Genomic DNA, 19,816 nt, shown 5'->3' on the forward strand with positions numbered 1-19,816 from the left:
TTGATCTCAGGCCCACCAGTTGACAGCTACACCCAAAGGTTGTCCGAGCGAGCAGACACTTTGGCTTGTGGCCCTTAAGTCTTTACGGTCAGCTTGTTGCTGTATATTCCTCAACAAAAACTGTATGAACAACATAATTTGGTCAGTAAGTTGTCATCAAATATGCATGTTTAGGGAAAACTTAGCGATCGACCTTCATAAGTAGGGCGTGGGTGAAATTCCAAAAGAGGTTTTTACGCTTCTTCAGCAGAATACCGGGTTCAGTGATTTCATTGTTTAGTCTGCGGCTTGATGAGCCAACTGGGTTCATACTTCTCAGGAAATTATCTTCAAACGTACGCAAGTGTTGCCATCTCTTCATTTGATTAATGTTATTATTAATGTACGATTCATCATAAAACAACAATTTATTATTAAGAGAGTAAAATCGCGAAGCAAACCTCACGAACTTTGCAGGATGTCGCTAGATAGACCTTCCAAAGCCGTCAGCAATGCACCCTAGACTTTGTATTAAACAGTAAACAAGACCCTAAACTGGTACAAATTACCTGCAATTGCTCTGAATCTACGTTCAGTAAGGTCCTCATGTCACAAGGTCTCTAGAATGGCCACGGGTCGCTTTGGCAAAATGTTTATCACTCGGGATACCCAAAGTCGCTAGATTTTTCTGACAAAATCGCTCAGCTGGCGTGCAACTAGATTTTATTTTACCGATCCTCACCATCGGCAAGGTGTGGCCAGCTGTGAATCCAATGTCACTGGGTGGGCTGACATGGGTAAGTGGCATTCGCAAACAACGCGGATGGAGTGTTAATTTTCTTTGAGCAATTGAACAAACCCAGTACTTATTTATTTATATTCCTAGCCTAGTCATAATAGTGAGGGATTTATGTACAAGCGCAGTGTCATATTTATGCAATAAATCATAACGCAGCCGTGGAGTACACGATTTACATTCTCCTCCCGTGCCAATCATATATCCCGTGTCTCCTTGAGACAAAATGTCATGGAGATGAGGCTGGCTCTGACACAGCGCAATAAACAGGAAACCTCCACCCCCCCCCCACGGCCTCGTGATTCACCCCGGGTCGGCACTCACTTCACTGGGCAGAAATTCTAGGCAAGCCCTTGGTGGTTGCGGGAAGGGACAAATGATCTCATTGGTCATTATCATCAGCCATGTTCAATCCACTGCTGCTGTGGTGTAACAATCCCACTCAGCACCTGCACTCGAGCTCGCTTCGTCGCTCCCGCCTTCTCAGAGAACGTTCTCACGGACGTGACGATTGTTTTAGTAGTTAGGTGAAATGGCCTTGGTAAAATATTTGTTCGCGTAAAAGCAGTGCACGTTTTAAAGGCTAAATGTTAACAACGTAAGTGTTTCATCATCATAATCATCAGCCGCGAACAATTTACTGCTGGGGGTGATGTCCTGTGGTCAAGACGAGTGACAGCCAAGAGATATAACGAATCCAAGAGTGGTGAACTCAGTGCATATGCTATGTGGATCGTGAGAGATGGCAACGACTTGGGGAGGTCTGTCGCCCAGCAATTAAAATGTTGCTGACTGAAATATTTTAAGATAATCAGCTGGAAATACTGCAGGTACTCTGATTACTTCTGAGGATAAGATATATCTATTTGATTATTTACCAGGTAAGACCCACTGGCCACGAATGATAGCTCAACAAAGTGGCTTCTTATTACGTGGAAATGTCTTGCGGCCAAAGACTCTAAGTGCGTGTTTTCTAAATGTGGAGGGAAAAACCGGAAGGATCCGGAGAAAAATCCAAACGACCAAGGGGAGAGCACGCAAACTCCAAATATACAGCAGGCATTGTCAGGGTTGGGATCGAATCCACGACCACCTCCCCTCCAGGCAACATCTCGCCACCGTGGCGCTATGCCTCACACATACTGCGAGCAGCCTCAGGCTCTTCTCGAGAGCCTGAAGTCTGACAGAATATTCTAGGTCAGCGACTACATGTTCAAACATGTTATTTGGCCTACATGAAGCAGGGTCGACTTAGTGTACACACATGTGCAGCCTTGCCAATCCACCACCATTGGATGAGGGCCTTCACAGTCTGTGCGGATCATGGGGAGCATGGGGATGTTTTGACCATACTTCACCATGCTGGTCAGTTGCATTTTTTTTAAGGCAAGCAAAGGAACAAGTGCCATAGAAGTGCAGTACAACAATGGGTGTTGCTGCCCTGCGCTGGCCACCACATGAACGTGTAACTACATTGAGTACCAGTTCACAAAAAAAGAAACTCCCAGAAACTAAATAAGCACGGGCCCTGAATTATGGGTGGAAATTCCACATTCTTATGGTCGCGGCCAGTCTTTGTATCAGTGAGCCATTGATGACCTGCTGTGAACGATGAACTTAGGTATGTTGAACTTCTTTCGCACCGTATGTCACCAACCTTGCTAATCGGACGTGCGGGGGAAGGACAATAAACTAACCACAAAAACTGGTTCTTAAAGAAATTAGTTTTCAGTCAGAGCTGCCAACCAATGTCTCGGTGGTGCACGGTTCAGGCTAAGCAGTGGAATAGTAACTACTTTATCAGCACAGGGGGTGCGGCAATCAGTCAAGTGGGGTCCCAATATTTGATTTGTCTCGCACGGTCGCACGTAGGCAATTATATATCGCGGGCTCCTTTTGCCTCATCACATCATACATTTTAGTTATTTTACACTGTTGTTGAAAACATCTCATGGTGTTTGTCAAGGGGGCCCCAACTCGTAGCTTTGGCCACTGGGGGGTGCCCCCACACTTGTTACGCCACTGAGGCTATGTTAACCCTAAAGAAGGCCCAAGTTAGGTAGGTGCTGCTTCTGTTTGCAAATGGCCAGAAATTCAGCCCAATTCAGTGCGGTTCTAGCGCAGTGCCTTAACCGCAGTGATAAAACCATTTCTGACCAACTGTAACTCCAGACGCACATGCGCGCATACACAAAGGCAATGAACATGCACTTGAAAACACCGCAAAAATATCTTGTGAGGTTTGCCATCGTGCGAAATACATTTACCCGTGCTAAATATTCAAACGTAGCAGCCAGGGGTAAGTGACTTTTATGATTACGGATGGCAGGAGTAAACTGTGTTAAGTAGTAACAGACGAATGCCACTTCTGGATCAATTAGCACACCTGATCGCTCGATGCACAATAATGGGGTTTTGAGCGTACGTTGGTGAACCCCTTTGCTCCCACTGTGCATGTTAATGATCAGCCGGCGCCGTGTGGAAACCCACGGAGTGCGCGGAATGAACTGCAGCGGCACTTCGCCTCAATTACTTGAGCCTGCGCAGATTATTTCGTGAGTATAATGAGTTGACAATTCCAGACAAACGCTTCTGTTGCCGCGATACTCCGGTTGGCAGCGGTGCACAAGTGCTGAATAGCAAGAGCTCACAAAGCCTCGTTTGAGCAGCGCTGTCCTGAAAGGGGGAAAAAAAACATAAAATATATACGTGCTGTTTTTTAATTTGGACCGAAGTTTCGACCCCCATAACATCCATCGATGAGGCTAAAATTGCATGGTTACGCTTACCCATGAATTAACAATGAGAAACAATCCCATTTATGAAATATATTTTGAAAAATAAGGACTCTTCTTCAATGCGTTTGTCCTACTCACGTGGAGTCCGCTGTCCTATCCTGTGCCATCTCTCTTTCTGCTCCTCGGGCCACCATGTCTGATCGCACCGCATCGCCCCAACTCTTTTTCTGCCTTCCTCTTGATCTCTTTCCTTCCACTTGTATCACTTGAACCTTCTGACCCACATAATTTTCCTGCTGTCTCTCCACATTACCGAACCACACCAATCCTTTTCTCTCTCATCTTCTCCGTGATTTCTATCACCTTGACTCTTCCTCTCACTTCTTCATTTCTCACCCTGTCCTTCCTTGTTAAACCCAACATCCACCGCAACATCCTCATCTCTGTGACTGCCACAGCTTAGTCCTCCTTTTGTCCTGTGCCCCAGCACTCGGCCCCATACAACAGCACCAGCCTCACCACCGTCTTGTTAACAAAGAAGGTGCAACGAGAACGGCTGTGGAGATGCCACTGGTGGCAGGCAGAAGGAGCCACAGGGAGACCGAGGGTGGTGAGATGTATGTATTTGTATGTATGTTGAACTAGTTTCACACCGTACATAGCCAACTACGCTAATCGGAGGTGCGGGGGAAGGACAAACTAAACACAAAAAGCTGTTCTAAAGAAATTCGTTTTCAATCTAAATGATTTAAAAACGCATAGCTCCGGTGGCTTCCTAATATTGGAAGGAAGAGCGTTCTAGATGGCCGCAGAAGCGCATCTGAAAGCACGTGATGCAGTGACCATCTATCTTCGAATTTAGCCAAATAAATAACTACCTCGTCTGGTATGCAGGAGGTCGTGGGTTCGATCCCGACCCTGACACCTGTTGTATATTTGGAGTTTACAGGTTATCCCCGTGGTCGTGTGTATTTTTTCCCAGGTCCTCCGGTCTTTCCCTCCACATTTAGAATCAATATCACGCGTTTAGAGTATTTGGCTGCAGTAAATTTCCACGTGACAATGAGCCACTTCGTTGAGCTATCATTTGCGATAGCCAGGTCGAGAGAAATCAAAATTGGTTATCCTATGGGGAGACTGGCCCCACCATAGGAATGTGTAATTTCCCACTTCAAGGTCAGGGGGCATACAGTGAAGGAAAAAAGTATTTGATCCCCTGCTGATTTTGTACGTTTGCCCAATGACAAAGAAATGATCAGTCTATAATTTTAATGGTAGGTTTATTTGAACAGTGAGAGAATAACAAAAACAAAATCCAGAAAAACGTATGTCAAAAATGTTATAAATTGATTTGCATTTTATTGAGGGAAATAAGTATTTGACCCCTCTGCAAAACATGACTTAGTACTTGGTGGCAAAACCCTTGTTGGCAATCACAGAGGTCAGACGTTTCTTGTAGTTGGCCACCAGGTTTGCACACATCTCAGGAGGGATTGTGTCCCACTCCTTTTTGCAGATCTTCTCCAAGTCATTAAGGTTTCGAGGCTGACGTTTGGCAACTCGAACCTTCAGCTTCCTCCACAGATTTTCTATGGGATTAAGGTCTGGAGACTGGCTAGGCCACTCCAGGACCTTAATGTGCTTCTTCTTGAGCCACTCCTTTGTTGCCTTGGCCGTGTGTTTTGGGTCATTGTCATGCTGGAATGCCCATCCACGACCCATTTCAATGCCCTGGCTGAGGTAAGGAGGTTCTCACCCAAGATTTGACGGTACATGGCCCCGTCCATCGTCCCTTTGATACGGTGAAGTTGTCCTGTCCCCTTAGCAGAAAAACACCCCCAAAGCATAATGTTTACACCTCCATGTTTGACGGTGGGGATGGTGTTCTTGGGGTCATAGGCAGCATTCCTCCTCCTCCGAACACGGCGAGTTAAGTTGATGCCAAAGAGCTCCAATTTGGTCTCATCTGACCACAACACTTTAACCCAGTTGTCCTCTGAATCATTCAGATGTTCATTGGCAAACTTCAGACGGGTATGTATATGTGCTTTCTTGAGCAAGGGGACCTTGAAGGCGCTGCAGGATTTCAGTCCTTCACGGCGTAGTGTGTTACCAATTGTTTTCTTGGTGACTATGGTCCCAGCTGCCTTGAGATCATTGACAAGATCCTCCCGTGTAGTTCTGGGCTGATTCCTCACCGTTCACATGATCATTGCAACTCCACGAGGTGAGATCTTGCATGGAGCTGCAGGCCGAGGGAGATTTACAGTTCTTTTGTGTTTCTTCCATTTGCGAATAATCGCACCAACTGTTGTCACCTTCTCACCAAGCTGTTTGGCAATGTCTTGTAGCCCATTCCAGCCTTGTGTAGGTCTACAATCTTGTCCCTGACATCCTTGGAGAGCTCTTTGGTCTTGGCCATGGTGAATAGTTTGGAATCTGATTGATTGATTGCTTCTGTGGACAGGTGTCTTTTAAACTGGCAAACAAGCTGAGATTAGGAGCACTCCCTTTAAGAGTGTGCTCCTAATCTCAGTTCGTTACCTGTATAAAAGACACCTGGGAGCCAGAAATCTTTCTGATTGAGACGGGGTCAAATACTTATTTTCCTCATTAAAATGCAAATCAATTTATAACATTTTTGACATGCGTTTTTCTGGATTTTGTTTTTATTCTGTCTCTCACTGTTCAAATAAACCTACCATTAAAATTATAGACTGATCATTTCTTTGTCAGTGGGCAAACGTACAAAATCAGCAGGGGATCAAATACTTTTTTCCCTCACTGTATATGGAGATGAGCGTCACCTGATGCGCATACGAGTAATACTGCACGCGAGTATTTCAACACCGCCGCAAGAAATACATTTGTTTAACACGCTTTCGCGACCAATATCATCCATAACAGAGTTTTTTTTGGGTTAGATCGCATACATATGTAAATGTGTCGTTAAACCCGCCACCACTCGACACAGCCACATTGTGGGAATGGATACCCATTGTGATTTATACGCATTCATTAACCCCCCCCCCCGCCACTTCTCCAAAGAAGGGCTTACAAGTGACGTCATCACATCTACCCCTCTATTTAAGGAACGAAATAGGAAGATTTCTCCACAAATCTGGCTGTCGCCTGATGAAGCTGGTTGTAATTACTGGCGAAACGTCGTACTCAGATTGTAAATGTTGTGGCTTTGCTCTCCAACACACCGGTGTGCTGTACTAGTAACGAATTGGCATGCTCTATTTACGTGACAAACCTTACTAATTGGCTGTGTCGGGTGGTGGCTGGTTTAACGACACATTTATATATTTGTGCGATCTAACCCCCCCCCCCAAAAAAAAATCTGTATTATGGAAGAAATACATAGCTTCCACACAGTTTCACAGTATTATATACATAGTATACAGGCCTCGTATGCGCGTGCGTGCTTGTGGTGGGCTCGTTTTCAGTATTTAATGTCATCGAGTACACAACAAACATGAAAGCACAAACAATTGTATTAACTTATTACCGAGCATTATCTTCGATGCACTCGAACTTTGCTCCGGCACGCGACGACGCAGCGATCGCAGCACGACCCAGCGCCGGCACATCGAAGCTTTGCACAAGTAAAAAAAAACACCATTCTAAACATCGTTAAGTGTTAAACAAATGCGTTTATCCTCGCCGTGATTTCTCTCGGCATGCACGGCACTCAATCATCCCGATATTTTTTGTTTGCAGCGGAAAGGTTTTTAGCGGCAGGAGTAGTGCCGTCTTATCTCCGGAAGGGTCATATATCAAATGGGTGTGCTGGATTTTCAATCGGCTCTTTGCTTCTTATACGTATTTAAGTGACGATTAAAGCATACTCTCTGAACGTTGCGATTGTCCTTGTGGTTGCAAATTGCGACGTCGCCGTAAATTTATATTGACGTCAAAATTGTGGTGGAAATTCTCAATTCTGTAATTGAATTAGAAACTGGATTGGTTTTAATTTCTTCAATTTTTTTTCCTGTTGGTATAATTGGCTGATTAACAAACAATCCCATGTGTGGGTGACGTTAATTGCCCTCAGTTATTTATTTGACATATCAGTGATGAGTTAATTGATTAAATCATTTGAATGTTTTATTTTTATCATGAGGGTATTATTTTTTTAATTACACTTATTGCATGAACCATTTTCTCACTGTCTCGTTTGCGTGTCAGGCGCTTTATATATTTAAACTTCCACTTTGCAAAAACCTTTGAATGCTGATGTAAAGTGATAGGCTGTTTTTTTCTCCCAGCAGCATATGTTCATTAACAGCCCGTTCAACAAGTGCCTGATGTTCCTGCCAAGTATGTGTCTGTTTCCGTGTCTGTGTGTCTATGTGGGGGGTTGCGGTGGCGCATTGGTTAGTGCACCGCACTATGAACCCGGCGACCGGAGTTCGATTCCCACTCACAGCCAACACCAAGTGATGATTATCTGAATCAGTCCTGGGCCTCCCCTACCTGGTGTGGTGTGTAAAACATCGCCACTGGTGAGACAAAGGCGGCCGGGCGTGGTGCTGGCCACCCACCACCCTCATGTACCGTGCCAGCCTTCATAGGTGCTTGTGAACAGCACTTGCCCCAAATGTCTGTAAAGGGATATTTGTGCGTCTTTGTGTGCGTCTATCATTGTGTGTCTATGTGCATCTTTCTGTTCCTGTGTATATCCTTGTTGCTCTCAGATAGACACAAAGAGACAGAGAGACGTCGAGATGTAGAAAGACATGTCCGAGCCGAAAGGCATGGGGCCTTGTAGCCCAGAAATATTTATAAAGTTGGAGATGGCGTAGTAATTAATAAAAAAAAGCTTGCTCCTGAAATACTATATTTGGTCTGGAAATACTTTTTTTCTGATACACATAAACATGTTATGTTTGTGCAATGAGACTGACCATTGTTTAGTTCTTCATAGTTACGGTACTCACAATTGGCATGTGCAGGGCATAATTGCTGAATGAATTCTAAGCTAAACGGGCCTCACAGTGTTCATGGAGAGGTCTTACATATGACATCAGGCAACCCTGCAGCATTGCTTTAACAGGCCACACACCCTGCTGATGAGACTCAGAGAAGCCAACACCAGGCAAAGTGTTTTCTCTTTGCCTGAACAAAAGTTGCTGGATAAAAGACCATTCGTCTCCAAGGCTGATGCATCTAAATGTGATTTATTTTCTGGCATTTAACATCTCTCATTCTTTTTTCCTATTGATGAATTCATTATTTTATTACCCATGGTCCGACAGGCCAGTGCGTCATCATATTTTTCATGAAACACATTTTTTTAATGGACATTATTAGGTTTTTTTTTTTACGAATGTTGGTTGTAATTAGGGGAATATGTACACAAGGTAGGTTTCGGAATTTTGTCGGGGGCAGGTTGGTGAGATGAGGTAGGTAGGTGAATGGGTGTGGGTACTGAGGCAGGTCGGTAGTTTTCACATGCCCACTTTTACCAAAGCATTATGAACAATTGCAAGTAAGTGCCAACATCATTGTCTGGTTATAAAGCCTTTGGCTTCCGTAGCACTCGAGTCATGCGACACTAATATTGAGAAAACTCTGTAAATATTGACTAAACTTCAAAGTATGGGAAAGCTTTCCTTCATAAGTGGTTTTAAAATGTTGCTTGGAAGTCTGGAGGTTGCCCAGGGCGTAAACACGCTCGCAGAATGTGTATATGTGCACGAGTGTTCTGTATAGCATGCGGACCTTGTATTAGTTTTGTTGTGCATCTTTACCGTGTTTGTTAGTCTGTGGGATTGTTTTCCTTAAATTGTTTGTGTTACATAATAGAACGGAAATTATTATTGTGAAACGGTGGTGTGCTAGGACCGAGTTAAGAATGATACATTTCACACACAAGCAGTTTATACAGCAAACCCTTAATATTCGGGGGTCCAATAATCGCGGTTTTCCGTATGCACGTCGAATTTATTGTTGTGCTGTTTGCAGCGTTGTGTTTTAAATATTAGTGGGGTTGTGTTATAAGTATTAGCAGGGTTGTGTTTTAAGTATTAGTGGGGTTGTGTTTTAAGTATTAGCAGGGTTGTGTTTTAAGTATTCGCGGGGTTGCGCTAAAGTATTGGCGGCCGTAGCTCGCGACTGACTATCCGTGGTGAGGCATTGGAGCGGCGGTGGGTCATGGGAGTTGTCCCCCTACGCGACACCGCTCTCCCGCCCTGTCGGCCTCTGTCTGCTGCACCGTTTGCAACGTGAGAGCTCTCCTTTACGTGCGTATACAGTACCGTATAGTAGCCAAGTATTTAATCGTGCATCGATATTTTAACTTTTAAATATGTTTGTGTTCATGATTATTAAAGGTAAGTTACATAACACAGCTTGAGCGTATTGGCACAAGATAGCAGAAAGTGGAAACAATTGACAAAATGTGCAGGGGACACCTACTGCCAGTCTTCCCATGGGTCGTGATGATGATGATGGTAAAGAATGGAAGTGACATGTTGGAAGTGATGTCACTTCCACATTTTGGGATTGACCCTAAAAATGTTTTTCCAGATTATCCCCAAATTTTATAACTAGCTACATTTTTTATTTATTGGATTAACCTGAAAATTCGGATAATGAATAATATCCCCATTTTAACTAAACTATGAAACTTTTTTTATTTTACCAGATAAGGACCACTGAGCTATGAAGCTCTTTTCAGAAGCGACTTAGCTATCACAAATGATAGCTCAACAAAGTGGCTTTTCGTCATGTGGAAATTTACTGCAGCAAAATACTCTAAACGTATGTTTCTAAATTTGGAGGGAAAGACCGGAGGACCCATAGAAAAATTCACGCGACCACGGGGAAAACATATACAGCAGGCGTCAGGGTCGGGATCGAACCCACCACCTCCTGTATACCAGGCGAAGGTAGTTTACATCTCTTAGCCACCGTGGTAACCTACTACCCCCCAGTGAGGCCTGTGCATAAAGCCACTCGAGCTCTCTGGGAACATTCTTGAAAGTCAATTTAAAGTTATTTTTTCCTGTCATTAATGCAATGTCGAATTCTTGACAGCCTAGGTAGGTATCTTAAAAAGATGAGAGCCGCAGGGATGTGTCGCATGATTTATGTGAATTCTCTTAATGGAGAAAATGTGTTTCATGAGATAGCGCAGCAGTGGAAGATGGTTGGAAAGCAATTGGGAGAGAGGGTGAGAGGGTGGATGGATAAATGTGGGGACATCCTTCCCTGTCTATCTGTGACAAGGCAGAGCAGTGACGCATTTGCAGCTTGCTGCGGAGGTCCACGGTTCAAGCCCCTGGTTAATACCACGAGGGCATTAACCGTAGAACCGTACCGCGCGGCCCACTTAACAGTGGACGTTAAAGTTCCCGCGACATTATTCGGAATAGAGATGGCTGTGTCTCCTGGCGTCAAAGTTCAAATTGCTCGGTACGTAGCAGCGTCGTCCCTGACAGCAAAGCGACTGCAGGCTGCGCCTATGGAAGACGGCACCGTCGTGATTGCGCCGCCACAGTAAGAACACCCTGCGAGTGCCGAATGTGCTGATGGTTTAATTTGATTTTGGCCTGCAGAGGATTGCAAAGGCACGGTGACCGTGGAGCTGGTGAAGAAGGAAGGCTCTTCGCTGGGTCTCACCGTGTCCGGCGGAGCAGACAAAGACTCCAAACCCCGCGTCTCCAGCCTCCGTGCCGGAGGCGTGGCAGCGAAGTACGTACTCCCGCTTATTCTCAACAAAGCGTGCATTTTTTAAATGTATTTCACCAATTTGTGTGATGGTGGTAGGCAAATGCCACGGCGGAACGGTTAGTGAACTTGACTTTCTAATCCAGAGGTCACCGGTTTGATTCCATCTCTCGGAGCCGCAGTTAAATCAAAGGGGCACGTTTTTGTCCACCCAGCGGTGTAAATGGATACAGCACAGTTCGTCGATCGACAGGTTGCGTGTGGTGGAGTAAAGCGTGGGCACGCCCACTTATAAGGCATCAGTGCGGAAGAATAGGCATAATACCCTCTAATGCCCTCTAGAGCTCAGTGGTTTGAGCGAGCAAGCAATTGCACAGTTGCGCCTGATTGCAGCCGTGCTAATGCAGCCGCGGGTTGTGAGGTGACGCCACTTTCGTGGTGCTGTCACTGTGGCAGGGGACAGCCACAATAAGGGACCTCGCCGGCGTAGGCCTGGAGCCGCTCTCACTCAACACGACAGGGCTCTGTGAGAGTCGCGTTTGCCATATGGCTATCTCTAATATATACGTACACTCGCAGAAATTTTCCCACCAATTTTCTTTATGACTGGGCTGAAAACCGCCAACTTGCTAGTTTAATCAAATCTATAATTTTTACGAATCGTCTAATTTTATAGGGTGCTCAGGAGGGTTCCTTATGACACTTCTCCATCGAGTCGGAGTGAACTCGGAAGCTGAGAGCAAGGGTGCAAAGGCTTACCCTTGAAAAGCGATGGTGCGTAATGCCTTTCACGGCCTATCTGTGTGACCCTTTTTGCCAGTATCAAAAGGTTAAAGCCAAGTATTTTTTTCCTTCGTAATTTTAGTATATTGGTCGAAGTTATGTGCTGTGAAGAAGGGCCAGTGCCTGAAACGTCGCGGATTGCATATCTGTTTTTTTCTTTTAAGGCATTGTTGTTGTTGACGAGCGTGCTAATTTTTCTTGTGACTGGTGCTCATGCACAACTGGTGGCCAACGCAGTATCACCAAATAATTTCTCAGTATCACCGAATAATTTCTCAGTATCACTGCATAATTTCTCAGTATCACCGAATAATTTCTCAGTGTCACCAAATAATTCTAAGAAGTTAAAGGTAGCTTCATGCTGGAACTCGTGGGAATCGAGGCCACATTGTTCCCTTTATCTGCCTAAGATTGGGAGACGAAAATGTTCTGCCAAAACAATCAGTATCTTCCTTGGTTTGAAATATTGGAGCGTGCTGCAGTTATAACTCAGTGTTGTGGTTTAAATGTGAATTCATTCACATTCTGTTGCTGCTTTATGCACACTGACGATGTTTAAAATACTCTTTGCACGCTGACACGTGATTTATTAAATCATTTGCATTACATGCTTCGTGTTTGCTGGAGTCGTAAAAGTTCATTGCTGATGGGCATCTGCATAATTTGTAAACAGCTTACATTTCCTACTCCGAGGGTGACCTCCACAAATTAAAATATAACTTCACGACGATGTAAAACTTTAGTCCTCCGTAGGGGTCTAAAAAACAATGTTTTGCGTCTTGGGCTTGAGGATTAGTAAATTCTTATAGCGCAAGGGCATCGCAAATGGGCTTGGTATGTTGGACTTCTTTCGCACCGTACGTAGCCAACCATACTAATTGGAGGTGTGAGGGAAGGACAAGAAACGAAACAAAAAAACAGTTATGAATGATTTTTATCTAGATTTAAAAGTGCATAGCTTTGGTGGCTTCCTAAATTCAGAAGGAAGAGCGTTCTAGACGGCCGCAGAAGCACATTTGAAGGCGCGCGATGCGGTGACCGTCTTTGTTCGATGGCCAGTCAAAAGCTGCTCCGAGGGTGACCGGAGTTCGTGTGATGGTTTATGTTCCTTGACAAAATCAGCAAGGTACTGTGGTTCATTTGTGGCAAGCACTTTGTGTGTAATGAGAGCGACCTTATGTATTCGTCCGGCAACCAGAAACCAATGCAGCTTGGCGAGCACTGAATGGACACAGTCGGATCTTACGGTACCCGTCATGACACATTCCAGACAATTTTGTACACGCTGCAGCTTGGTAATGTTTTTTTCCAGACGTCCCGTAGAGTAGTGAGTTGGAATAATTGAGCCTTGTCGATACGATGATACATGCCACCGTGTTGGCTATGTCACCAAATAATAGTGGTCGAATGTGTCGTGGAGCCCTGATATTAAAATTGCAGGATCTGACCATATTTTGCACGTGGTGATCAAATTGACATATTCTGGTCGACTATTGTGCCAATGCTCTTTAGATTAATAGGAAACTGAATCCTGTAGTCCATGACCGCCACACCTGGATCCGCTCACTATTTTTTTTTCCGCGTGAGCGTGAGTGCCAACCAGCAGAACCTCTTGATCTTTCTGAATTAAGCAGCGTTTCGTGCAAACCACACGTTCACCGCTGGCGTACAATCTTCGAGGTTACCGAGGCTTATAATTGATGATAAGGACCATCTCTGGGACCATTGAGGGTAAATGTGATCATCTCTAAGGAATACAAAGACTCTTGAGTGTTGTGGGCTGTTGAGCATTAAATGTGAGCGTTGTCAGAGAAGGAAAGCTGACGTGGTGTAACGGTCAGCACACTGCATTTGCAACCCAGAGGTGTCCGGTTCCGTCTACCAGCGAGGTATTGCAGTTGAAACAATGGTGCAAAGGTTCATAAATCCCCTCCGGCGTCTTGTCTCGCCAGTAGGTTGTGTGCGGTGAGGTAAAGTGTAGGTACTCCCACCTCTTCAAAGATGTCTGGACAGTCTGGAAGTATTGTGTGCCTAAATTCCATGTCGATAGTGGCTTCTCTAGAGCTCCCTCCAGTGGAGGGCCCGTTCTGCCAGCAGTGGCATGAGCACAGAAATTGCAGGGCTGCGCCTCTATATGTATCTCTATACATTGCAATAGGGATTGCCCCTGAACCCTGTTAATGACACAATGCAAATACTGCACAGTGTTGCTTCTTCCACAGATGGGTTGTAAATATCAATATTTATGAATAAACATTTGTTGAAACACACATGATTTCATTCTAATGAATTATTAACTCCCATTTTCGAAAGTTCAATAATTGCTGTGATTTTTCTACAAGAATGCTGAATGAACACCTCCTGAACATATTTGGAGAATAGCGTGTCGAATGTTATAGGTTTCCGAAACACTCCCGCAATTATGTTTAGCGTTTTCAAGCTTTAAATGGTGATAATTTTTCGCTTGGTTTAACATTGTTCAATTCACTTTTCACATAACGGTCTTATATTCCCACTGACGAGAGATACTGACATTTAAATGCAGTGTATGTAGCCATGATGTGGGCTGTGTTAAAAAAAAAATGTTACAATGAATGTTTGCAAAAAAATGCCTTATTCAAAGCATAGATCAGGTTTTAAAAGCCGTATTGCACATCTATAGTATTATATTCTTAGTTTTTTCGGTAAAGTCACGTTGAAGAGAAACAACAAAATAACAAAATATATATAAAACAATAAAAAATTCTCACGACGTTTCGACCATAACTCAAACGGTCATCATCAGGTGTGTTGGTTTGCATAAATTTATTTTTAAACGGCACATTTATTTATTTATAAAAAACGTTGGCGTCACGCGCAGCGATTTGGCAGTTTGCCCAGGACTAGTCCATCTATTTTTTTTTAAAGAGGAGGGGGGAGACGAATTTTTTTTATAATGTATGCTGTCTGAAAGCCACTGTAAGCGTGAAAAATCAATTAAGAACTGAAATGGTTTATCAAATCTTTCCAATGATTGCTAAGATAGAATCCATCTTCTCGGTTGAAATTGTCTCTGTGCTTGTATATGTGGATAGCCTCATGAACGAATCTCTCATGGAAGCCAGATGGTTTACAAAGAACCTCCGTCTTGGAAAAGTCAATGGCATGTGAGCCTACTGAATTAGAACAATGATCTGCTACGGCCGAGGTGTTGGTCCTACCGTGTTTAAGGTCTGCTTTATGTTCACGAATGCGGTCCGAGACATGGCGTTTGGTTTCTCCAATGTAACTACTACCACAGAGGCAACTTAGTTTGTAGACACCAGGGTATTGTATGTCCGGAATCACATCTTTTACAGACGGAACCAGATCACGGATTTTATGTAATGTGTTGAAACGGACCTGGATCTTGTGTTTATTCAAGATTTTGGAGATCTTTTTTGTGATCCCAGCAATGTAGGGTAAAGTGATGGTTTTGAAAGGCTCCTCAAGAGGGTTCTTCTTCATGGTTTGAGTGATAGCTTTGTGGATTGTATAGTCGGAGTAACCATTAGCCATAAGAGCTTGGTGTACGTGCTTGAGTTCACTGCTTATGTGTTCCTGGTCGGATATGCATTGGGCTCTATGATACAGAGTCTTGATGAGAGAATTCTTCTGTGATGGATGGTGGTGGGAATCCGGTTTCAGATAAGCATCCGTATGGGTAGCTTTCCTGTAGACAGAGTGGCTCATTGAACCATCAGGTCTCTTTTTAATTAGGACATCCAAAAAAGGTATCTTGCCATCTATTTCGACTTCCATGGTAAATCTGATGGCTGGGTGTATGGAATTGATGTGGTCGAAGAATTGGTCTAGAGCAGGCCGGCCATGTGGCCAGATGACAAAAGTGTCATCCACGTACCTCTTCCATAAGGTTGGGCGCAGAGTGGCAGTCTGGATGGCGTCAGTCTCAAATTTCTCCATGAAAATGTTAGCTATAACTGGAGAGAGGGGGGAGCCCATTGGGGTGCCCTCAGTTTGTTTGTAGAAAGTTCCATTCCAAGTGAAGTATGTATTGGTTAAACAGTGTCTCACCAGGGGGGGTACCTCAGTGTTTAGTCCTTGATGAACCAAGTCTTCAATGATTGCAATGGTGTCAGGTACAGGAACCTTGGTGAATAAGGAAACTACATCAAAACTGACAAGCAGGTCGTCTGGGGACAGGGAAATACCCTTGATTGTCGATACCACGTGAGTAGAATTTTGTACCGCAGAGGTGGTCTTTCCAGTGAAAGGACGCAGGATTTCAGACAAAAAACGAGCTAGTTTGTAGGTGGGGGAGCTGATAGTAGAGACTATGGGACGAAGAGGTGTATCAACTTTATGTATTTTTGGTAAGCCGTATAATCTTGGTGGCCTGGCAGCAGAAGGTTTCAACGAAAACTGTTTAGATTGATCAATTAATGCGGTTGAATCAGAAATTATTTTGTTGGTTTGTGTGACGAGGCTGTTGGTGGGATCTCTTTTTATTTTTGTATAACTACCATCCAGACTGCCACTCTGCGCCCAACCTTATGGAAGAGGTACGTGGATGACACTTTTGTCATCTGGCCACATGGCCGGCCTGCTCTAGACCAATTCTTCGACCACATCAATTCCATACACCCAGCCATCAGATTTACCATGGAAGTCGAAATAGATGGCAAGATACCTTTTTTGGATGTCCTAATTAAAAAGAGACCTGATGGTTCAATGAGCCACTCTGTCTACAGGAAAGCTACCCATACGGATGCTTATCTGAAACCGGATTCCCACCACCATCCATCACAGAAGAATTCTCTCATCAAGACTCTGTATCATAGAGCCCAATGCATATCCGACCAGGAACACATAAGCAGTGAACTCAAGCACGTACACCAAGCTCTTATGGCTAATGGTTACTCCGACTATACAATCCACAAAGCTATCACTCAAACCATGAAGAAGAACCCTCTTGAGGAGCCTTTCAAAACCATCACTTTACCCTACATTGCTGGGATCACAAAAAAGATCTCCAAAATCTTGAATAAACACAAGATCCAGGTCCGTTTCAACACATTACATAAAATCCGTGATCTGGTTCCGTCTGTAAAAGATGTGATTCCGGACATACAATACCCTGGTGTCTACAAACTAAGTTGCCTCTGTGGTAGTAGTTACATTGGAGAAACCAAACGCCATGTCTCGGACCGCATTCGTGAACATAAAGCAGACCTTAAACACGGTAGGACCAACACCTCGGCCGTAGCAGATCATTGTTCTAATTCAGTAGGCTCACATGCCATTGACTTTTCCAAGACGGAGGTTCTTTGTAAACCATCTGGCTTCCATGAGAGATTCGTTCATGAGGCTATCCACATATACAAGCACAGAGACAATTTCAACCGAGAAGATGGATTCTATCTTAGCAATCATTGGAAAGATTTGATAAACCATTTCAGTTCTTAATTGATTTTTCACGCTTACAGTGGCTTTCAGACAGCATACATTATAAAAAAATTCGTCTCCCCCCTCCTCTTTTCAAAAAAAATAGATGGACTAGTCCTGGGCAAACTGCCAAATCGCTGCGCGTGACGCCAACGGTTTTTTTTTTATAAATAAATAAATGTGCCGTTTACAAATAAATTTATGCAAACCAACACACCTGATGATGACCGTTTGAGTTATGGTCGAAACGTCGTGAAAATTTTTTATTGTTTTATATATATTTTGTTATTTTGTTGTTTCTCTTCAACGTGACTTTACCGAAAAAACTAAGAATATGAATTACTGCAGTCACGAAAGCTTTAAATCAAAATTTAAAATCTATAGTATTGTTATTTTTACTGAGCTTAATATCTGACCTTCGGCTTGAGTCCTTATTTTAAGTTTGGGACTCGTCTAAATTTCTAACATATATGCAGTCTGTAGGTGTAAGCCTTTCCAATACAGTTTAAGCCACATTTAGAGGTTGCAACTTAGTGTACCGGTTTATGCAAAGTTAAGCATGAATCTTAGTCTTGTTCTCAGTTGACGGTATTGAAGTTAAAGACTGGGATGTATGTCCTGCTGGTAGGGGGCATTTGTGACTTTTTTTTATTGGTTCAAGTTCGTTTTCTTTTGACCAGGTGAGAACCCGGGACACCCGGGGAGTTCAATTTACAAGATGGACCAGGTGGGAGGGGTGGCCAATGGCTCCGCTTGCCGGTAGCTCCCTGAGGTCACCGGTGGTGACTTCTGGGAGGTGGGCCATTGGGGCCCTACACCACCGAAACAATTGCTCTAATTATATTTTATTTCAATGTTTTTTTAATATACAAAAAAGATTTACACATTTTGTTTTCCTACATTTTTTTGGCATTTCAATCCATTTCTGATCTAATCAATATCGGCTCGAGTATAAATATAGGGCGCTCAGTCTGACTGTCTTATTGGTTGATTCAAACCATTCACATCCATTGAAACACTGATGCGAAAGTGGCGTAAGTAGCTCCACTACCTACCCAGTAGCTACGAGCCACCGCTTAAAGTCGCTCCACCCCTAGCCAATAGCAACCAGCCGCCGCTTAAAGTCGCTCTACCCCTAGCCAATAGCAACCAGCCGCCGCTCCCGAGGTCCTTTGCACCCAGATCGCCACAATGCTGGCACCGCCGCACCACACATTTGGCCCACGAGCCTCCACAGCCAAAAACAAGTGGTCTCATTCGCGTGTGGCCTTCAGGGATCTGTATGTGAGCCAACGGGAGTCCACACCCCCCGCCGCAGATTCACAGCCCCACCGGCACCGCCACCGTGCCTGTGCCTATTCCCTGTAGCTCATAGCTGGGGACTACACCGGGAATGACGGTGTCTGTGCCAAGTCCCTGCAGCTCACAGCTGGGGACTCTACACGGGGAGTGACGGTGACTGTGCCAAGTCCCTGCAGCTCACAGCTGGGGTCTCTACACCGGGAGTGATGGTGACTGTGCCAAGTCCCTGTAGCTCACAGCTGGGGACTACACTGGGAATGACGGTGTCTGTGCCAAGTCCCTGTAGCTCACAGCTGGGGTCTTTACACCGGGAATGACGGTGTCTGTGCCAAGTCCCTGTAGCTCACAGCTGGGGACTACACCGGGAATGACGGTGTCTGTGCCAAGTCTCTGTAGCTCACAGCTGGGGACTACACTGGGAATGACGGTGTCTGTGCCAAGTCCCTGTAGCTCACAGCTGGGGTCTCTACACCAGGAATGACGGTGTCTGTGCCAAGTTCCTGTAGCTCACAGCTGGGGACTACACCGGGAATGACGGTGTCTGTGCCAAGTCCCTGTAGCTCACAGCTGAGATGCGTCTCCACGCTCGAGTGAGGGCTTTGGGCAGTGGTCATCTCCATTGAGCAGGTGATGGAACTTCCACATTCATACAGTTGGGACGAATCTTGCTTTCGGACAACCATTGTCGGATCCTTAGTCATCCCGCACAAGGACAATGGACTGATCCGACTTTTCGCTTAATTCACCATTCGTTCATTCATTCTTCCGCCGTAAAGCTAACGCACAGTAAGTACGCACAGGCACAGCACAGACGTTCGCATTTGAACGTCCATGTCCTGCAATCAGCGCGCAGTCCGATTCTTCAAAACTGGGTGGCACTTTGTCATCTCCAGAGAAACGCACAGGAGGTGCCAGTAAGCCATTGCATTAACACTGCTCGAGTACACCTCCCCGGAAGCCCATGCGTGCGCACGCGATGTTATTCATCCAGGCAAACGCGCTGTGAGCTCCTCGTGGTCGGAGAAAACAAATTGGAAGTTGGAGTAATAGGTTTCCTCTCAACCCCACCCACCCGCCCGCCCACACACAAACAAACACAACTTTTTTCATGCTC

The 19,816-nt window shown here is 44.7% G+C and overlaps 1 protein-coding gene across 3 annotated transcripts in view; it reads left to right on the forward strand.

The window, feature by feature from the left end:
- LOC116942303 (glutamate receptor-interacting protein 1-like) overlaps positions 1-19,816 on the forward strand; it is a 374,480-nt gene that overhangs the window by 127,683 nt on the left and 226,981 nt on the right. For all 3 annotated transcript variants that reach the window (XM_032954032.2, XM_032954031.2, XM_032954033.2), the window contains one exon: positions 11,082-11,217. In XM_032954032.2, coding sequence (XP_032809923.2) covers positions 11,082-11,217 — 136 coding nt within the window. The remainder of the gene's footprint in view (positions 1-11,081; positions 11,218-19,816) is intronic.

Source organism: Petromyzon marinus, chromosome 14, assembly GCF_048934315.1.
Source record: "Petromyzon marinus isolate PM22_M1 ecotype Great Lakes invasive population chromosome 14, UKy_Petmar_22M1.pri1.0, whole genome shotgun sequence".
Classification (NCBI taxonomy): domain Eukaryota; kingdom Metazoa; phylum Chordata; class Hyperoartia; order Petromyzontiformes; family Petromyzontidae; genus Petromyzon; species Petromyzon marinus.